This window comes from Cervus canadensis, chromosome 4, assembly GCF_019320065.1.
Source record: "Cervus canadensis isolate Bull #8, Minnesota chromosome 4, ASM1932006v1, whole genome shotgun sequence".
In the NCBI taxonomy this organism is placed as follows: domain Eukaryota; kingdom Metazoa; phylum Chordata; class Mammalia; order Artiodactyla; family Cervidae; genus Cervus; species Cervus canadensis.
The window spans coordinates 995,395-1,018,488 of NC_057389.1; the positions used below are offsets into that span (position 1 = coordinate 995,395).

A 23,094-nucleotide genomic window follows, 5' to 3' on the forward strand; every position below is an offset into this window, starting at 1 on the left:
GCCTTTGACTGTGTGAATCACAATAAACTGTGGAAAATTCTGAAAGAAATGGGAATACCAGACCACCTGACCTGCCTCTTGAGAAACCTGTATGCAGGTCAGGAAGCAACAGTTAGAACTGGACATGGAATGACAGAACGGTTCCAAATAGGAAAAGGAGTACATCAAGGCTGTATGGGAGAAGGCGATGGCAACCCAACTCCAGTCCTCTTGCCTGGAAAATCCCAAAGACGAAGGAGCCTGGTAGGCTGCGGTCCATGGGGTCACAGAGAGTTGGAAATGACTGAGCAATTTCACTTTCACTTTTCACTTTCATGCACTGGAGAAGGAAATGGCAACCCACGCCAGTGTTCTTGCCTGGAGAGTCCCGGGGACGGAGGAGCCTGGTGGGCTGCTGTCTGTGGGGTCGCACAGAGTCGGACACGACTGAGTGACTCAGCAGCAGCAGCAGCAGCACGACTGTATGCTGTCACCCTGCTTATTTAACCTATATGCAGAGGACATCACGAGAAACGCTGGGCTGGAGGAAGCACAAGCTGGAATCAAGATTGCCGGGAGAAATATCAGTAACCTCAGATATGCAGATGACACCACCCTTAGGGCAGAAAGTGAAGAACTAAAGAGCCTCTTGATGAAAGTGAAAGAGGAGAGTGAAAAAACTGGCTTAAAACTCAACATTCAGAAAACTAAGATCATGGCATCTGGTCCCATCACTTCATGGGAAATAGATGGGGAAACAGTGGAAACAGTGACAGACTTTATTTTGGGGGGCTCTAAAAATGCAGATGGTGATTACAGCCATGAAATTAAAAGACGCTTACTCCTTGGAAGGAAAGTTATGAGCAACCTAGATAGCATATTAAAAAGCAGAGACATTACTTTGCCAACAAAGGTCCGTCTAGTCAAGGCTATGGTTTTTCCAGTGGTCATGTATGGATGTGAGAGTTGGACTGTGAAGAAAGCTGAGCACCAAAGAATTAATACAGGGGCATGAAGGAGCGGGGCAGAACCTTAGACCAGGGCTCAGCACTTGTCTAAGAACTGGGTCAGGGAAGCACAGAATCCACCTGCTTTGACTTAGATATAAGTACAGAAAATTATCAAAAACCCACGAGACAGCCTAACTTAGTGGACTTCTGTACAGAATGAAATTTAAAAGACCAGAATCCCAAAGGCCAGCAAGGAGACTTGTGCAGAGGCCTGGCATGCAGTTGAGCCTAGACTGGAGCTTTAACAGCTTTGGTTCCACTGTTCACACAACTCTCCAAGCTTGTGCACGATTTTAAAAGGGGGGAAATGCTATTGCTGCTTTCCCCACAGAAAAGGAGCTGTGAAAACTGACATGCACCGCTTAAGTAACTGAAATTCAAGGATAAAGAATGGATATGTAGACCTCTAAGCAGAAAAAAAGTAAGTCATCTGTAAGAAGGGAAATATCAAGCTGATGTCAGATTTCTGCAAGGCAGCGTTCAGTGCCAGGAGATTACAAAGGAATGGGTACAGACTGCGGAGGTTAGGACCAAGTGTCCCACTCCCACAAAAGTTACAAAGCGTCCTGAAAATATAAAGTGGCCGAAAGAGTCACGAAGAAAACCTGGGGGATGTATTGTGGCTACGCCCTTCTGGGAACAGAATAAACAAACCCAAAGCAAAACAAACAAAAAACCCAACCACTTGGTGAGTGAATCTGGTCAATTAGGAAATAAGAGGAAAAAACTGTGATGAAGGGCTAGTGATGAGCGTCAAGTCCACTTAAAGGCAGAATTCAAACAAATGAGTAAGATGCAGAATATAAACAGTGAAAACCTCACTGGTATAAAACAAAGATATGACAAGGGAGAGAATTTTGTTTGAAGTTATAAAAGGAGTCACCAGAGAACTAAAAATAGAAATGCACACACAAGTTCACTAACAGAACAAACTATGTTTTCACATAGAGCTCAAACAAACAAACACGGATTAAGTAAACAAAGATGGGTCAAATGAATATGTGTGTATTAAAAAGCTATTAAACTAAGAAAAGGATAAGAACAAAACAAAATGACCCAAAAGGATCTGAGAACAAATACACGAGATTGTAAGTATCTATAGAGAAAAAAAGAGAGAGGGAGAGACAGAATATGATACGACTTCCTAAGAAAGATATACAAAATTAAAAATCTTAGAGAACCAGTTTTAAAAACCCTTACAAATTTGATGAGAAAATTATGCAAGACAATACACACAAAGCAAAACTAGGAGAAAACATTTAATCTATCTGTGTATATGATACAGATTACATATAAGACATGTATGTATATACAAAAGATTATACATATATATTAAAGGCTAAGATTTGAATATATATAGAACTCCTATATACCAACAAGAGAAAAACACATAAAAACACACACAAAAAATTACTGAAAAACAGAGCAAAGAATAGAAAAGAGAATATAATGATCAGGATTGGTCAGATGTACCTGCTGATAAAGAGGCAGATTCAAAGTATCAGCAATACTAGACTGGTAAAGCCTTGCAATTTAGCAGCATCCATAAAAGAATGTAAAATGAATATATTATTTCTCTCATGAAAGCCACTTCTTGGAATATATACTAAATATCTTCACTTGTACATAATATGCCTCAAGGATATTTATTACAATATTATGTATAATTTTAAAAATTAGAAAAAACATTTAACTGGAACTGGGTAAATAAATTATAGAACTCACAGTATGAAAAACCACATAGCAACTAAAAAAATGAAAAAATTCAGATGTATTAAAATATGATAGACAGAATCATGGTCCCAAAGAATGCTCTACGCTCCAGTCTTAGGACGGTGAACATGCCATGCAGCACGGCAAACAGGCTTTGCAGGTGCAGTTAGGATTATGAATCACTGCTGCCTTAAAATACAGAGATCACCTTGGGTTATCCAGATGGTCCCAATGTAACCGTATGAGCCTTTAGAAGCAGAAGAGGCAGGCAGAAGAGTCAGTGAAACAGATCTAAAGCGTGATAAGAATCTGATGTGCCTTTGCTGGTGAGAAGATGGAGAAGGCCAAGTATTGAGACAGTCACAAGCAGAAATGAGCTTGGAATTTCTTTCCCCGAGCCTCCAGAGAGAAGCACAGCCCTAATGATACCTTGGTCTGGGAACTGTGTGAGTCTATTCATGCTGTGAGTCTATTACACTTCTGACCTACAGAACTGTAAGATAACATATGGTGTTTTAAGTGTCTAAGTTTGTGGTAATCTGTGATGCAGCAACCGAAAACTAATACATAAATGGAAAAACTTTCCAAGATGTATTGTTAAGCAAAGAAATAAATAAGACTGCAACATAAAAAGAAACAAATGCATGTAAGTATATTGCATTGTTTATATTTTTGATGCTAGACGCCGCATAGCCTCAGCCACAGCCATCATTCCTTTCTGATTGCTGATCTGTGTTTCAGCTTGTTTTCTAAGACATGACAAATAGTTTTGGAAACCTTTGAAAATACTTGCTGTGGTTAATGCTCTGAAGTAGCAGAACTGACTTCGTAACATTGAAAAGAAAACAATAACAACACGGGAGAGCACAGTAGAAATGCACGAGAACACAAATTAAGTAGTATACATGAAAAAACGAACCGAAACACTTGTTAGTGAATGAGTCTTTGAAAGGCCTAAAAACAAATGACATTCAAGTTTATCCTTGAATGTGGAATTTTGGATTCCTAATTTACTTTCCCATATAGTCCATGTTTTGAGTTAATTAGACTGAATACATTATGTTAGGAAATAAATGCATCACACTTTGATAAGTAAGAGTAGGTTGGTCTGGGTGTAACAGGCAGAATTTTATGAATGACCTCCATGTATAATTAGCTCTTATAATAAATGCCCAACCATTTGAGTGTTGGTGGACTCTACAAATGTGATGAGGCAGCAATTCTAGGATTATATTAATTTACATGACAACAAGAAGATGATTCATATAGGCTTAATCAAATCATAGGTATCCTTGAAAAGCAGAGAGTTTTCTCTGGTTGGCAGCAGAAAAGGAAGTCAGAGATTTGAAACACTTTCTTCCTCACAGTTTCCAAATAACTACCTGGACAACTAACACCCTGGTTCCCAGTTTGGTGAGACTAAGCACAGAACCCAACAGAACCCCCTGGACTTTTGACCTACAGAACTGAGAGATAATCAGTTGTTTCAAGCTGCTAAATTTGTGATAATTCATTAGAAATAGAAAAGCAAATATACTGGGTATTTTGCAGTTAGTACATGGTAAACTGTTCATGGGATTCTCCCATGAACAGTTTATCACTGGATATTAGAAAAAGCAAGGAAATTTCAGAAAAACCCCTATTTCTGCTTCTTGACTATACTGAAGCCTTTGACTTTGTGGATCAGAGCAAACTGCGGAGCATTGTTAAAGAGATGGGAATATTAGACCACCTTACCTGTCTCCTGAGAAACCTGTATGCAGGTCAAGAAGCAATAGTTAGAACCTTACATGGAACAAAGGACTGGTTCAAAATTGGGAAAGCGGTACATCAAAGCTGTATATTGTCACTCTGCTTATTTAACTTACATGCAGAATACATCATGTGAAATGCGAGGCTGGCAAACTGGAATCAAGGTTGCCAGAAGAAATATCAATAACCTCAGATATGCAGATGGTACCACCCTAATGGCAGAAAGTGAAGAGGAACTAAAGAGCCTCTTGATGAAGGTGAAAGAGGAGAGTGAAAAAGCTGGCTTAAAACTCAACATTCAAAAAATGAAGATCATGGCATCCAGCCCCAGCCCTTTATGGCAAATAGAAGGAGAAACAGTGGAAACAGTGACAGACCTTTTCTGGGCCTCCAAAATCACTGCGGATGGTGACTGCAGCCATGGAATTAACAGACGCTTGCTCCTTGGAACTGAATATTTGTGTCCCCCCAGAATTCATATGTTGAAGCCAGAATCCCCAGTGGGATGTCATCTGGAGCTGAAGCTTTTGGAGGTAAGTTTGGAGGTAAGTTTAGATGAGGTTTGGAGGGTAGAATTCCTGTGATGGGATCAGGGCTCTCAGGAGATGATGGGAAGACGAGACTTGCTCTCCCCCAGTGAGGACAGAGCAGGAAGACTGCAGTCAGTAAACCAGGACAAGCCCGCACGGAGAACTGGACCAAGCTGGCATCCTATTTGGGACATCCAGAACTGTGGCAGTGGCAACAGCACCCCACTCTGGTACTCTTGCCTGGAAAATCCCATGGACGGAGGAGCCTGGTGGGCTGACATCTGTGGGGTTGCAGAGACGGACACGACTGAAGTGACTTAGCAGCAGCAGCAGAACTGAGAGAATAAATGTTTTTTCTTTAAGCCTTCCAATCTGTGGTATTCTGTTATAGTACCCTGAACAAGTTAACAAAGCCATTGATTCGAAATACCTACAAAGAATTGCCCTACCCAAATGAAACTAGTGTTCCTGTTTCTTCTGTTGAGAAACTCTCAGTCTTAGCCAGAGTGAGTAAGCTGGATTTTTGTGAGCTCCTTGTTCAGAAGCTACACACTCGAGATTGGACCAAAGACAAGACATCAAGTAAAGTTCTGTTTCCATGACTGGTGCAATCTATAGGCTACGAACTAGGCCCTTGCCTGTTGGTTAATTTGACATCTTCCATTGAATTATACACTTCTCATTTATGAGGCAGGCAAAATACATTGTAAAACATTTTCAGAATTTGTTTTTCAATTATTTAATAATACTAAAATCAAAATCCCATGTTCAAGGAATGAAGTTAACAAGACTATTATTGTAATATTGCCTGAAAGTGCGTCTTCTGAACCAGAAATTTTTTAAAAAGTATTCTACCTTACTCTTCCAGAGAATTATTCATTTTTTCCCACAATATTTCTGAATTAACTGCTCCCAAAATAATTTTGTTTTTTTTTTTACTGCAGCCACGGAATTAAAAGTTGCTTACTCCTTGGAAGAAAAGCTATGACAAACCTAGACAGGGTATTGAAAAGCAGAGATGCTACTTTGCTGACAAAGGTCCGTCTAGTGAAAGCTGAGGTCTTTCCAGTAGTCATGTATGGATGTGAGAGTTGGACTATAAAGAAAGCTGAGAGCTGAAGAATTGATGGTTTTGAACTGTGGTGTTGGAGAAAACTCTTGAGAGTCCCTTGGACTGCAAGGAGATCAATCCAGTCAATCTTAAAAAGAATTGGTCCTGAATATTCATTGGAAGGACTGATGCTGAAGCTGAAACTCCAATACTTTGGCCATCTGATGTGACGAGCCGACTCATTTGAAAAGACCCTGATGCTGGGAAAGACTGAGGGCAGGAGGAGAAGGGGACGACAGAGGATGAGATGGCTGGATGGCATCATCGACTCGATGGACATGAGTTTGAGTAAACTGCGGGAGTTGGTGATGGACAGGGAGGCCTGGCGTGCTGCGGTCCATGGGGTCGCAGAGTCGGACACGACTGAGCGACTGAACAACAACAACAAAAGGGTCAAAGACATCAAATGTAGAAGATTCACACTGATCCATTTAATTCAGAAGACTTCATTTTCTCAAGACAGAGAATGCTTCAGCTTTGGGGCAGACGACCACTACCGGAGAGCATGGAAGTAAACCTCATGGTCCCGTCCCCATGCTTCAGTAGGTCATCCACGGAAGACAACACGGACAGTGTCGGCTGAGTCTAACCTGGTGACCCTACAGTCCTTGCACAGAAGCACACTCGCAAAGCAGGATCGCTGTTCACCTCCAAACCACAATACTTTGATGCTTCCCACTCAGTCATTCTTCCTTAAAAGGGGATCGCTGTCAAAGGAATATTTCCAGCTGGGAGCCATTCCCTCGCAGCCCATACAAGAGGCTGTCACACATAAACTGTATCAACAGAAAGAAGAGACCCCATTGTGAGTGTAGAATCCTTTGCTCAGCTTTTTCTGAATTCCAGCTTTGCAGAGCATTGAGGGTCAGAAGAACAGAATACACAGATGTGCAATATGGTATGACAGGGACAGAAAATAGGCCAAATTGCCAGTTAAAGTAAGGCTTGTTTAAAACAGAAAAGGAATCATGATAATATGATAATATCCTTCCTCTCCTAGCCGATGCACACCTGCTTGGAATAAGCATTTTTAAATAGAATTAAAACGTATTACCTCACTTAAAACCATATTCCCTTATAGGTGAAATCCCCATCTTTTTTTTATTTCTCTTTATTTACATTAATCTTTGTAGATCATCTATATAAACAGAAACAACGCGTGCCTTTGTGCCGTTCCCACCGCATAAGGACGTTCTGGGTAGTCCTCTTATGACTACATTTTCCTTTTTTATACTTTAAAAAAATACTGCAACTATTAACTAGAAAAATCTTTCCTGTTCTTTCTTGAGGTTATTCGGTTCTGCTGCTCCACAGTCAGGGATTCTGTGGCTCTCATTCCTTTAGCAACTGAAATCTGACAACAGTTGTGAATGAACTTCTAAAGATTGCAATGCAAGGACATTAAGTAAGAATCAGGTCATGTCTACTCAGTAATCTCATGTCCGTAATCCTTCAATAGGCTTCTGCAATAGGGAAGACATTCATCTCAATTCTGAGGTATTTCCTCCAAAGGAAGGTAACTTAGATGTTATTTTTATCCTCTTTTTCCTGTTAAATCTTCTCAAACACAGGGACTTTGTCTCATGCTTGCTTTCTAAGCTCTCCTCAGGACCAACAGCGCATGCTCATCGTGAGCTAGAGGCTTTGGTTGGTCTCTTAAAACGCTTTGTATTTTTGCTGTTGTCTTATTCATCATTTGTTTTCAGCTAGAGGAGAGGCAAAAGAAGAGTACAAAAGGAAAAAATATGTAGGAGAAGGAAACAGAAATTGAAGGAAAAAAGTCACTAGAGAAACTACGCAACCGGACGGAGAGAAGGCAGTGACGCCTCGGAGAGCAGGCGGCGGAGGGGAGCGGAGAGAGCCGCGGCGCGGGGGAGCGGCCGTCCCCGGGGCGCTCAGCCGGCGCGCCCTCGGCCCCGCAGCTCCCCACTCCGCTCGCTGCTCATCCTCTCCAAGGCCGCACACACTAACAAACGCTGACAGCCGCAGTCCAAGGGCCGTCTGCATCGGCTTGGCTGTTAGCATGTTTCATTCACAACATCACAAACCATGCCGCTTCAGATGATTTTCGTTTCTTGCTGGACAGCTCCGCAACTGCTCCACTGGCCTCCCCGCTCCTGGACGTCAGGCCACCACGAGGAGGGCTGTCCTGCAGTCAGAGTCCCTCAGGGTCTGCTCACCCGCAGAAACACGGACCCTCTTTCACAAGTGACGCACGCCTCTCACTCAAGCCCTGGTTCTCAAGTGTGCTTTACTGTTTAGCAATATCCAAAGACCAGCAGTTCATGCCTCTATACCTTCGGTCTATTATGATCTAGAACAATAGATCAAGAGAAAAGGAACACTGGAGAAAAGGAATATTCCTGAAATTCCCTTTTTTTTCATACTGGTTGCCTACCAAACAAAAATCTTTTTCTTTTAAAACCCAACACAGACATAACTTCCTCTGGCAAGATTTTCCTGATTCAGTTTCTCTCTAGATGTTATGAATAGCTTTGCCTTTAGTAATGTCTTTGAATTTGCAAAATGCATCAACTGGTACACATATATATTCTTACAGCTATGTGCCAATGTGTCTATATGCTCTATAAACTAGTGAACTTCGTAATCTTTATATCCAAGATTTTGGCACATACCAGAGAATTAGCTAATGGTTGAACTGAATTACTGACATCACTCAACATTTACAGAAGCACCAAGTCATTTAGAATGTAACAATTGACATGATGTTTTATATATATAGAAATTGGAAAATTCCTAGACATGTACTTCAGAATTTATTGTGATTCACGTGGTAATCAAAAGAGAGAAGGCCACTCAGAATTTGATAAACTTTTGATATTATTATCTTTGCCAATAATGATGTACAGAAACATTCCATACACTAGAGAAAAATACCTCCTTCCCAGGCATTATTTTTAGATCTCCAATTTCTTAATACTGAGCTATAATTTTCAGAATGTAGATTTTTTTTTGCTCCAATTTTTCTCTGATAAAATGTCTATGCTATGCCTGAGCCACTGATCTATTTTATCCTATGTTTATAAATAAAATATATTAGAACATTAACAGAACTGTATGTTATTTCTTCTCTGATGAATATAATCTCTCAATTATTAGAAACTACATTTACTTTTTACCAGTAAAATTCTCATTATAATATTTTAATGCCTTGAGCCTTGCACAAAAATCGATCCTCCAGAGATCAATGCTCAAATGGAAGTAATAAGAAACAAAATCTCCCCAGAAAAAAATAAAATATCACAGGAACTGACAAACTCAAACAACAAAACCACCCACATTTGCTGTTCTAGTCTGTCAATGCTTATGAACTCCTCAGAAGAATCTTTTTATCGACAATAAGTGGATGCAAGCAGGAACAACATTCACAAGAACAAGTGCCAGAAACGAGTTTATTGTTAGCAATCTTAAACCTCACTGTCCCTTTGAATCATACTTAATCCTGATTTATCAGTATGTGGGGGGCTTGCTGTGGTGCAGTGGTAAAAAATCTGCCTGCCGATGCAAGAGATGCAAGAAATGCAGGTTCGATCCCTGGGTCAGGAAGATCCCCTGGAGAAGGAAATGGCAACCCGCTCCAGTATCCTTGCCTGGGAAATCCCATGGACAGAGGAGCCTGGTGGGCTGCAGTCCACAGGGTCCCACAGAGTCAGACACAACTGAGCGACTGAGCACACACAGACACAGCATGTGGCTGTGTGTTTGACATTCAGTGGAATTCAGTTTTAGAAAAGTGCGGCACCAGAATCTTTTTGTCTAGGAGTATGCCCTTCATGTCACGTTTAGATGGATGGAAAATTATGCAATTTGCTCTGACACATTACCATTATTAGTATAAACTCAAAAGTTTATTTAAGAGTAAGTTCAGTATCTTTTACTTCAAGTAACAAGACATACAACTTAAAGTGGCAGAAATACTGAGAGGTACCAAACAGGAGAATTCCAAATGAATTCTCTGCCTTCTTCATCATAGTTATGTTTCTCTTCATAATTACAAGACAGCAAAAGCAGTTCCCAGCATCATAGATAGACTCCAAGATGACAGTAAAGAGGAGAAAAGACCTTTTTGCCCTTGGTTCTCCTTTTATTAAAGGGAAACTTTTCCAATAGTTCATGAATAGATGGCCCCTCAGAACCCACTGGTGAGGATTGGGTCATATGCCCTTGGCAGCAAGGGAGGATGAGGAGAGAGGTTCTAGCCCTTTCCATCTTTATAAAAGTAGACTGGTTCTGTCAACAAGGAATTAGAGGTTGGATGGAAGAAGGCTTAAACGTGTCAAACAATGTAAAGTTGAATAACATATATATTGCCCTTTATAAACACAGATAGTAAGTTTTTAATGCTGCTGCGTTTGTTTTTATTTCATTGACCTCTAGAACCATTTCACACACATTAGTAAAGACTATGAAAACTTTAAAGAGTCTATGAATAGAGTCTATGAATAGAGACGGAGAAGGCAATGGCACCCCACTCCAGTACTCTTGCCTGGAAAAACCAGTGGATGGAGGAGCCTGGTAGGCTGCAGTCCATGGAGTCGCGAAGAGTCGGACAGGACTAAGTGAGTTCACTTTCACTTTTCACTTTCACTCATTGGAGAAGGAAATGGCAACCCACTCCAGTGTTCTTGCCTGCAGAATCCCAGAGACGGGGGAGCCTGGTGGGCTGACGTCTACGGGGTCACACAGAGTCAGACATGACTGAAGTGACTTAGCAGCAGCAGCATGAATAGAGACAGAAATTTTGAGAATTAATTTTTGTTTTTAAATAACTTACGGTACCATTGATTAAGGTATTGTCTCTCAACTTTGCCTTTTACAGTCCTTTGTGCAGCTGGACTGAGTTACAGCCACACTCCTCCTTGCTGGTCTCCGTGTGACTCTGAGTTAGGGGCACCAGGGAGACGGCGGAGGCGGGACGAGGACGAAGGCACTTGCTCCCTTTCTGAGGCTGCCCCGTGCACTTCTGAAACACTTCATCCCTTGCAGGGGCAGATCCTTTGGACAGCAGCCATTGTTTCCAGTTTGTCCAGCACTCGCAGAACCAATCCTGGGCCCCTCTGCAGTGACACCCGCACTGGTTGGTTAGAACACTCTTCTCAAATGTCTGAGGGGCAGCTTCATGGGCAGCTCCTCTGAGCTCAGAAACAAGACCCCAGCCCAGCCAGGCAGTAAGCCTCCACACAGGACTATAGCGCCCCTCCTTTAAACTTCTAAATTTTAATCATCCAACCTCTTTATTGGGTTCCTCCAGTCCAAAAAGAGCCTGCGTCTTGAAGCTGCTACCTCTACAACATATCAGCTTAGTGTCCCCTTTTGTCTTTCCAGTTCTTCAGTATCTAGCGCTAATTCTTTATCTTAATTCTAACAGGCTAAATTTATTTCTTTTTTAGGGGAGATTACAGATTTTAAAAATTTAACAAAAGGAACTTACACTATTTCATCCTGTTTTGCATCCTTATAATCATGTTCATTTCCTCTCTTTCTTCAATGTTCAGATACCATATTTGTCCCATAATCTTAAAGGGTTAGATGACTTTGTTTGCAACTTTTCATGCCTACCACTATAATATTTAAAACAATTCAAACAAAATAATCTATTTTTTTTAGATAGCAGACATATTCCATATTTCTTCAACCTTTTCCTTTTATTTTATTAAATTCACTGTACACTCTATATTGCAAGTTTCTCCAGGCTCCAAGTTCATGGCTTTTAAGTTAATACATGCCCAAGAGAACTGTGGTTAGCAAAAGAGAGAAGGCAGCATCAGGGGTGGATAAAAGAGAATGATGGTGACTTTTCTGAAAACAGAGGAACAGTAGGATATCAATGGTAACAAGGAAAGGACTAGAGGTGGCAGAAACAGTCAGCTACCAGAGGAGATTAAATATTCCCTGGTTATCTCTAGAAGTAAATAGGAAAGAGGGCTCTACGCTTTGGCCTTGTGCTTTATGACAGGTGACATGACGACCCTTCCCAAACATCCAGGCTGACTAGACTGTTTAACTTGGGACAACCTGGAATTTATTTCGAGAGGCTGAGTACTCAAGAAGGCTTAACGGCTGCACTTAAAGACTGACTGAATGAATTCAAACCCAAAGGGGAAACATCTTTCATATTCACTGTAAAAGCTTTTAAAAATGCTGTTTAAAGCTAAAAAAGCAGAAGAAGCAAGATTACAGTCACACAAATAGTGTGAAATATTTGGGGCAAGAAGTGAGATGAAGTAGGGGCGAAGAGAAGGGTTTTAAGGTTTGTCGCCTAAGGGGTATAATTGTTCTTGCAATATATTTCCCAAGAACCTTTACATTTTCAACTTCTATGGGTTCAAAAACCAGCATAGATACAGTCTTAAAAGTGTGTGATTCAGAAGAAATATGAGATATATCAATGATTACTTAGAGTTCCCAACTGTCTTATTTTTTATAGCTCTCTATAGCCATGTAGCTGATTGATAGTAAACTATTTCATAAATGTCAGCTACTTCGCACAACTTTTAAATTGCTTCTTTCTACCTGTGAAACATTAAGGAAAATCACTTTAACTTTTTCTCCAAGTTAACCCTTCTTTTCAGCAATCAGAGAAAATTTGATTTTTATAAAACTTCTCTCAAAGAATGTTTGATTTGAGTGTAGTAACCTGCTTCCTAAACTGAAGCTCTGCAGAGCTTTGTAGGTAAAATAATACAGCTTTTGTTTTAAATTTCTTCTGGCTTTAGATTCAATAAAAGGATCACCAAAGTGTCCAAGGATGTACTGCTGCTGCTGAGTCGCTTCAGTCATGTGCGACTCTGTGCAACCCCAGAGATGGCAGCCCGCGAGGCTCCGCCGTCCCTGAGATTCTCCAGGCAAGAACACTGAGTGGGCTGCCACTTCATTCTCCAGTGCATGAAGGTGAAAAGTGAAAGTGAAGTCACTCAGTCGTGTTCGACTCTTCACAACCCCATGGACTGCAGCCTACCAGGCTCCTCCATTCATGGGATTTTCCAGGAAAGAATACTCAAGGATGTACCAGACACCACTAAATACATGGGAAGATTTTCACCAGTTGAGTCTGTTTTATCTAGACAAATATTCCCCTACTAATTCAATACAATTGAACTCAAAATTACATTTTGTGTGTGTGTAAATATGGGTGCATGTTTCCATCAACTTATAAAGCTTTATTCCAGTTTAAAGTGTTAACATACTTCTCCCTTTCAAAAAATTGTCAGAATTTATTCTCCTAAGTTACTCATTTCTTTTCTTGAAAGAAAAATCAACAATCTCTATTCTCTAAGGTTTATATTTATCTCTTTGAACCTTTTCCCACTTCCTTACAAAACAACAAAAATAATAAAGAGAAAAATTCAAGAAATGCAGAGAGAAAAGAACAACCATAGGCACCAAAGTCTGATCTTACTCATAAAAACAGACTGGAAATGAGTCTTACAAACTTACGGCACTACATATGAGGACTGCATCTTTCAGAGCCTGAGTTATCAACAGAAAATAGAAATTTGTTCAACATTTTCTAGTAAGTATTTCATGCAGGTTTTCTGTGGATTTTATGGTTTGTCACTGAAGCACACTTCTTAAAGACGACTCTGTGAAAGGAAGACATTACCAAGAGTCACCCGACCGCTGTCTCCTCATACTCACAGCGACTGCCTCCAAGATCTGTTTGACAGCATCTGCGGCATCTCGTTCACTATAATATCCCTTTTCCACAATCCTGAAAAAAACCATGACATGCGTCTCAGACACAGGCATTCAATTGAGCAGATGTTAAAAGAAGTTAAATTAACGTTAAAGAAGATTTATCTAAAGAATTGCAGCAGGCTACCGTAACATGAGGGGAAAGATTTCCATAAGTTGCCAATCTAGAAGTCTTTAGGTTTATTTAGGAAAATGGAAGACATTTATTTTGCCTAGGCTTGGAGTATCCATCCTGTTGGGGACAAAAAATTCTTGTCAAATTTTGTGTTGCAAATAATTTTAAACCTATAACAAGTAGACAATATATCATGAACCATCTCATTTAATTGTCACACTGCTTCAGCAGTTATTAATTCATAGCCAATGTTGCTTGATCTATCCAATTACTTTCCCTCCTCCTCTATTATTTTAAAGCAAATATCAGACATCATATAATTTCATTCGTAAATATTTAAGGAGGTATCTCTAAAAATAAAGGATTTCTTAAAATCACAACTACAATTCCATTATCATATCTATAAATGACAATTCCTTAATATTATCAGATATGCAGTTTCAACTTTCTAATTGTTTTCAAAATCAGTTTGTTTGAATCAGTATCAAAATAAAGTCTATGAACTGATTGGCTGATATGTCTCTTATTCTCTTTTTATCTGCAGCTCCTCTTTTACACAGCCTCACTCTCTCTCATCTGCTTTTCTTTTCCAAATAAATGACTCGCTCCTTTTGCATAGACTTTGGACAGACATTTTCCTTTGAAATTAAAGTCTTTTCTTTTTTTTAAGAATTTTCCTAAATTAGAATGTTTCATAATTATTTTCTTCCATTGCTTTGGATTTCTTCTTTGGGGTATGCAAGTACACACATATAAGAGTTTTCTCCAGAAAGAATGAAGGGATGGAGCCAAAGCAAAAACAACACCCAGTTGTGGATGTGACTGGTTATAGAAGCAAGGTCCGATGCTGTAAAGAGCAATATCGCATAGGAACCTGGAATGTTTGGTCCATGAATCAAGGCAAATTGGAAGTGGTCAAACAGGAGATGGCAAGAGTGAATGTCAACATTCTAGGAATCATCGAACTAACATGGACTGGAATGGGTGAATTTAACTCAGATGACCATTATATCTACTACTGTGGGCAGGAATCCCTTAGAAGAAATGGAGTAGTCACCATGGTCAAAAAGAGAGTCCGAAATGCAGTACTTGGATGCAATCTCAAAAACAATAGAATGATCTCTGTTCGTTTCCAAGGCAAACCATTCAGTATCACAGTAATCCAAGCCTGTGCCCCAACCAGTAACGCTGAAGAAGCTGAAGTTGAACGGTTCTATGAAGACCTACAAGACCTTTTAGAACTAACACCCAAAAAGGATGTCCTTTCCAGCATAGGGGACTGGAATGCAAAAGTAGGAAGTCAAAAAACACTTGGAGTAACAGGCAAATTTGGCCTTGAGTACAGAATGAAGCAGGGCAAAGGCTAATAGAGTTTTGCCAAGAGAACGGACTGGTCATAGCAAACACCCTCTTCCAACAACAAAGAGAAGACTCAACACATGCACATCACCAGATGGTCACCACCGAAATCAGATTGATTATATTCTTTGCAGCCAAAGATGGAGAAGCTCTATACAGTCAGCAAAAACAAGACCAGGAGCTGACTGTGGCTCAGATCATGAACCCCTTATTGCCAAATTTAGACTTAAACTGAATAAAGTAGGGAAAGCCACTAGACCATTCAGGTATGACCTAAATCAAATCCCTGATGACTATACAGTGGAAGTAGGAAATACATTTAAGGGACTAGATCTGATAGACAGAGAGCCTGATGAACTATGGACAGAGGTTCATGACATTGTACAGGAGACAGGGATCAAGACCATCCCCATGGAAAAGAAATGCAAAAAGGCAAAATGGTTGTCTGAGGAGGTCTTACAAATAGCTGTGAAAAGAAGAGAAGCAAAAAGCAAAGGGAAAAAGGAAAGATATTCCCATTTGAATGCAGAGTTCCAAAGAATAGCCAGGAGAGATAAGAAAGCCTTCCTCAGCAATCAATGCAAAGAAATAGAGGAAAACAACAGAATGGGAAAGACTACAGATCTCTTCAAGAAAATCAGAGATATCAAGGGAACATTTCAGGCAAAGATGGGTTCGATAAAGGACCAAAATGGTATGGACCTAACAGAAGCAGAAGATATTAAGAAGAGGTGGCAAGAATACACAGAAGAACTGTACAAAGAAGATCTTCATGAGCCAGACAATCACAATGGTGTGATCACTGACCTAGAGCCAGACATCCTGGAATGTGAAGTCAAGTGGGCCTTAGCAAGCATCACTATGAACAAAGTTAGTGGAGGTGATGGAATTCTAGTTGAGCTATTTCAAATCCTGAAAGATGATGCTGCTAAAGTGCTGCACTCAATATGCTAGCAAATTTGGAAAACTCAGCAGTGGCCACAGGACTGGAAAAGGTCAGTTTTCATTCCAATCCCTAAGAAAGGCAATGCCAAAGAACGCTCAAACTACTGCACAATTGCACTCATCTCACACGCTAGTAAAGTAATGCTCAAAATTCTCCAAGCCAGGCTTCAGCAATATGTGAATTGTGAACTTCCAGATGTTCAAACTGGTTTTAGACAAGGCCGAGGAACCAGAGATCAAATTGCCAATATCCACTGGATCATTGAAAAAGCAAGAGAGTTCCAGAAAAACATCTATTTCTGCTTTATTGACTATGCAAAAGCCTTCGACTGTGTGGATCACAATAAACTGTGGAAAATTCTGAAAGAGATGGGAATACCAGACCACCTGACCTGCCTCTTGAGAAACCTGTATGCAGGTCAGGAAGCAACAGTTAAAACTGGACATGGAACAACAGACTGGTTCCAAATAGGAAAAGGAGAAGGAGTATGTCAAGGCTGTATATCATCACCATGCTTATTTAACTTATATGCAGAGTACATCATGAGAAACACTGGGCTGGACAAAGCACAAGTTGGAATCAAGATTGCCAGAAGAAATATTAATAACCTCAGATATGCAGATGACACCACCCTTATGGCAGAGAGTGAACAGGAACTAAAAAGCCTCTTGATGAACGTGAAAGAGGAGAGTGAAAAAGTTGGCTTAAAGCTTAACATTCAGAAAACTAAGATCATGGCATCTGATCCCGTCACTTCATGGCAAATAGATGGGGAGACAGTGGAAACAGTGTCAGACTTCATTTTTGGGGGCTCCAAAATCACTCTGGATGGTGACTGCAGCCATGAAATTAAAAGACGCTTACTCCTTGGAAGGAAAGTTATGACCAACCTAGATAGCACATTAAAAAGCAGAGACATTACTTTGCCAACAAAGGTCTGTCTGGTCAAGGCTATGGTTTTTCCAATGGTCATGTATGGATGTGAGATTTGGACTGTGAAGAAAGCTGAGCGCCGAAAAATTGATGCTCTTGAACTGTGGTGTTGGAGAAGACTCTTGAGAGTCCCTTGGACTGCGAGGAGATCCAACCAGTCCATCCTAAAGGAGATTAGTGTTGGGTGTTCATTGGAAGGACTGATGCTGAAGCTGAAACTCCAGTACTTTGGCCACCTCATGCGAAGAGTTGACTCATTGGAAAAGACCCTGATGCTGGGAAGTATTGGGGGCAGGAAGAGAAGGGGACGACAGAGGATGAGATGGCTGCATGGCATCATCGACTCGATGGGCATGAGTTTGAGTAAACTCTGGGAGTTGGTGATGGACAGGGAGGCCTGGCATGCTGTGATTCACGGGGTTGCAAAGAGTCACACACGACTGAGCGACTGAACTGAACTGAAGAGTTTTTCTTCTTTATGGGCTCAAATAAACAAAATAAGGAATGAAAGAGGAGAAATAGCAGCAAATACCACACAGATACAAAAAAAAGAAAAAGAATACCATGAACAGTTATATGCCAACAACTTGGACAACCTAGAAGAAATGGAAAATTTTCTAGAAACAAACCGTCAAAACTAAATCAAAAACAAACCCTTCAAGACTAAATCAGAATGAAATAGACAATCTGAACAGATGACTCAGTAGTATTAAAATTGAATTTGTAAATAAAAAAAACTCCCAGAAAACTTAAGTCCATGGGGGAGAAGGCTTCATAGGGTAATTCTAGCAAACACATAAAAGAGAATTAATATCTATCCTTCTCAAACTATTCCAAAAAATGTAAGAGGAGGGAAAAATTTAAAACATATTCTAAGAGGCTACCATAACCCTCTTACCAAAACCAGACAAAGATAACACAAAAAAAGAAAATTATAGGCCAATGTCTGATTAATGTAGACAGAAAAATTGTCAACAAAATATTAGTAAACCTAACTCAACAATATATTAAAAGAATCATACACAATGATCAAGCAGGATTTATTCCAAGACGCAAGGATGGTTAAATGTTTGCAAATCACTGAATGTGCTGCACCACAGTAACAAAAGGAAGGACAAGAATCACGTGATCGTCTCAACAGAGACAGCAGAAGCATTTGACAAAGTTCAACAATCATTCATTATAAAAAATCTCATCAAACTGTGTAGAAAGGGAACACATCTCAAAATAACAAAGGCCATTTAAGATAAATCCACAACTGGATTACAAAATCCAACATTACATTCAACAGTGAAAAGCGAAATGCCTTTCCTCTAAAATTAGGAACAAGACAAGGACGTCCATTCTCTCCACTTTTACTTAACACAGTATTAGAAATCCTAGCCACAGAAATCTGACCAAAAAGTAAATAAATAAATAAAAGGCATCCAAACTGGGAGGGAAGAGGTAAAATGGAACTTCTTGCAGATGACATGACACTCTATATAGGAAGTCCTAAAGCCTTCACAAAAAACTATATGAATAAGTAAATTCAAGTAAGTTGCAAGATATAAGATTAATATATAGAAATCTATTTGCTTTTTAATACACTAATAATGATCAGAAAGAGAAAGCAAGAAAATAATCCTGTTTAAAACTATGTCTAAAAAATAAAATACCTAGGAAGAAACTTAACCAAGGAAGTGAAAGAACTATACTTTGACAACTATAAAACACTGATGAAGGAAACTTAAGATACTACCAAGGAAGGAAACTGAAGATACTACAAAGAAATGAAAAGATAGCCCATGTTCTGGGATTAGGAGAATAAAAATTGTTAAAATTCACAAACTACCCAAAGCAATCTACAGATTTAATGCAATCCCTATCAAACTACTCATGACATTTTCTACAGAATTAGAACAAATTATCCTAAAATTTCCATGGACTAATAAAAAACCCCAAATATACAAAACAATCTTGAGAAAAAAGAACAAAGCTGGAGGTATCATGCATCTTGACTTCAGACTATACTACAAAGCTACAGTAATCAAAACAGCATGGAGGTGGCACAAAAACAGATGCATGGAGGTGGCACAAAAGCAGATACATAATCAATGAACAGAATAGAGACTGCAGAAATAAAGCTACACACTTATGGTCAATTAATATATGACAAAAGAGTCAAGATACAGAGTTGAGAAAGGAGAGTCTCTTTAGTAAATGCTGCTGGGAAAACTGGACAGTTACTTGTGAAAGAATGAGATTTGAACATTTCTTCACACCATAAAAGATTTAAAACCTCAAAATGGATTAAAGATCTAAATATAAGACCTGAAACCATAAAACTTCTAGGAGAAAATCTAGACAGAAAACTCTTTGACATAAATAATAGCAATATTTTTTCAGCTCTGTCTCCTAAGCAAAAGAAGTCAAAGCAAAAATAAGCAAGTGGGACCTAATTAAACTTAAAAGCTTTTGCATAGCAAAGAAAACCACTGACAAAATGAAATGCAAGCTACTGAATGGGAGAAACTATTTTATAAATGATATGACCAATAAGGAATTAATATCCAACATACATGGGCCTCCCAGATGGTGCTAGTGGTAAAGAATCTGCCTGCCAGTGCAGGAGATGCAAGAGACTTAGGTTTTATCCCTGGTTTAGGAAGATCCCCTGGAGAAGGGAATGGCAACCCACTCCAGTATCCTTGCCTGGGAAATCCATAGACAGAGGAGCCTGGTGGGCTGCAGTCCAGGGGGTCACAGAGAGTCTGACACGACCGACAGACTGAGCACACACGCACCCAGTGACACGTATGACAGCTCATGCAAGTCAGCGTCAGAAAAACAGGCGCCCTGATTAAAAATGGGCAGACGGTCAGAACAGACTTTTTTTCAAAGACATACAAATGGCCAATAGGTCCATATAAAGATGTTTAACATCACTGATCGTCAGAGAAAAGCAACTCAAAACCATAGTGAGATATCTCCTCACGCCTTTTAGAAAGGCTATCATCAAAAATCCCACAAATAACAAATGTTGGCAAGGATGTGGAAAAAAGGGAACCCTGGTACACTGTTAGTGGGAATGTAAATTGGTAGAACCATATTGGACAACAGTATAGAGGTTCCTCAAAAAATTGAAAATAGAACTACCATATAATCCAGCAATTTCACTCCTGGGTATATATCCAAAGAAAATGGAAACACTATTGAAAAAGCTACATGCACCCAAATGTTCACAGAAGCACTACTTACAATGGCCAAGACATGGAAGCAACCTAAGTGTTCATCAATAAATGAATGGGTAAAGATGTGGTATGTAGGCATAATGGAATATTAATCAGCTGTAAAAATGAATAAAATCCTGCCATTTGCAACAATGTGAATGGACCCAGAGAACATTATGCTTTGTGACATAAATCAGAGAAAGACAAAATACTCTATGTTATCACTTATATGTGGAATGTAAAAATAAAACAAACTAGTAATGTACATAACAAAACAGAAACACATTCACAGATAGGGAGAACAAACCGGCAGTATACGTGGGAAGAGGGGAGCAGGGAGGTCACGCCAGGGGTGGGAGACTGAGACACGGACGAGCGTGTACACAGCAGACGCGCCAGCAAGGGCGCCGGCACAGCGTAGGCAGATTTTATGACAAGGCTAAATGGACATAATCTATAGAAATGTTTAATCACCATGTTGTGAAACTAATACTGCAAATCAAGTGCACTTTAAGGAAAAGTTTTTCTACTTTGGATTTATATTGTTCTTTTTTCTACAATTTTCTTAATTTTAGTTTATTTTGAATTAAGTTATAATTTCATTCCTTTTCTGGGCGTATCCTCCCACCATGCTTTCACTGCCTGAAGGGACCCTATTCTACTTCTTGTTTTCTATCTTCTTATAATCATTTTGTTTTAGAATTAATTAAGCCATTGCTCTGTTGCTTATTTTTAAGGGAAATTTGTTTCTCAACCTTTTTACAGAGTGGTAAGTCAGGATATCTATTCCAGTGTCACAGCTCTCGACTGTATAGTTAATTTCATAAAGCCTTCAAAGTCTGGACCTCATCCTTTCTAAGATCTCTTCTCTGTCTGGAACATTCCCTCACCTATCCTCTCTATTCTGATTACTGAAGTCTCTTTCCAGAAGTTTCTCCTAAATACATTTTCTCCCCCCACCACCCTCCAAAGAGCTTTAGATATTAATTTCAAGAGTTCATAGAGCCTTGACTGTAGCAGTCTCTTCAGACTTTACTCTGGGTGTAGCCCTTGCACATCTCAGAAATCTGGATGCCAAAAAGCCCTTAGCTTTCTTCTTATACTGGCCCATCCTGCTCCCAGTGATTTGGAGATTTGGGTGTTCTGTTCTTAGTTCTATCACTTTGCACTCTTGCTTCCTCTGCCCCCTCTTACATACATGCTAATACCAAACAGCTCTTCCAAATTGCCGTTCCTTTGTCCTCACTCATTCATATTGTAGGATCACAGAGATACTCTGTCACCTGGTTTTGCTATAGATATTGTCTGTGAGGTTTTGGTTTTTCCGTGCTAGTTTTTCTGTCTAATCTTACAGGGATATTTGAGAAGACTGAAAAACAACTTTGTAGTGGTTTCTATCTTCCCAGAATTTTAAGGGAAAACATTTTTTTCTTTTGATAGACTGTAGATTAACAACTTGCACAAGATGTTTTCAGCTGAAAAAAAGTTTGTGGAAAAGACATCTGAAAAAGGTCAATTCAAAACATAAAAGACACAACAGCAAAAAACAATTCTAAAAACTGTTGAATTTTTGTAATTTAACATTATAATTTTTCTTAGATGTTTAGTATCTCAAATAGTATAGTTATTCTTCAGAAATACTTTCTTTTTTAATATTGTGGCAAGAAGTTTAAGTTCTCAAAGTATCTGATGCTATATTTTGAAAATGTTTTCAAAATAGGGCATGATCAGAACAGATATGACAAAATAAAAATATTTATTAAAAGAAGATACCTCAATGACCATAATTATTAGGATTCATAAAAACTATATTGATGGGAAGAAATTAATTACTTTATTTTCTTCATGCAGTTATTCTGAACACTGCCAAAAAAACTCATAAAAGATGGAATATTCTTCCTAACTTTTTTATTTATTAGATAACTGTTATGCACCAGGGTCAAATAAAATGTAAACACAGATTACAATACTCAGGGGGTTATTATTAACTGGTTCTTAAAAATAAATTTTCACATGATATTTCCTTACAAGAATACGAGTTTTTCCAGTTCATGACTAAGTTATATAATCTACTTATTAAAATTTTAATTGAAACTATACTTGAACTATACTCTCTGACTGACTTCCTGAAGAACTGACTCATTAGAAAAGACCCTGATGCTGGGAAAGACTGAAGGCAGGAGGAGAAGGGGACGACAGAGGATGGGATGGTTGGATGGCATCACCCACTCGATGGACATGAGTCTGAGCAAGCTCTGGGAGTTGGTGATGGACAGGGAGGCCTGGCGTGCTGCAGTCCAAGGGGTCGCAAAGACTCGGACACGACTGAGTGACTTAACTGACTGACTGACTGATACTGTCTGAATATTTTTAAGTGGAGTATCCCCTTAAAAGGGGAAAAGAAGAACTACTGTGTCAGAGGCAGCAGAGAGCTCTGACTACCATTACCTCACCCTCTGCATTCCTCTCTAAATGTGGATTCTGTGGCACATCAACCAACACAAACGTAATTAGTGTGTCCTCTGGGGGCTGCACCTGCTTGGTTGGCTCCAGTCCTGTTTAAGGAAGGACGCTGTTACACAGATGATGGAAAAGAATGGCTGATAATTAACTTTTTTGCCATCTCCCATTCTGTGCAGAAGAGGAGAGAATCAATTATCTCTGGCCCTGCAAAAATCAGCGTGGACTTTCCCATAGTCACTCAAGACTAGAGCTTTA

At 39.5% G+C, this 23,094-nt stretch overlaps 1 protein-coding gene across 1 annotated transcript in view; it reads right to left on the reverse strand.

The window, feature by feature from the left end:
• The window catches only part of CAMK4 (calcium/calmodulin dependent protein kinase IV), a 246,675-nt gene that overhangs the window by 61,175 nt on the left and 162,406 nt on the right, over window positions 1-23,094 (reverse strand). The window contains exon 5 of the mRNA XM_043464487.1: window positions 13,755-13,827. Coding sequence (XP_043320422.1) covers window positions 13,755-13,827 — 73 coding nt within the window. The remainder of the gene's footprint in view (window positions 1-13,754; window positions 13,828-23,094) is intronic.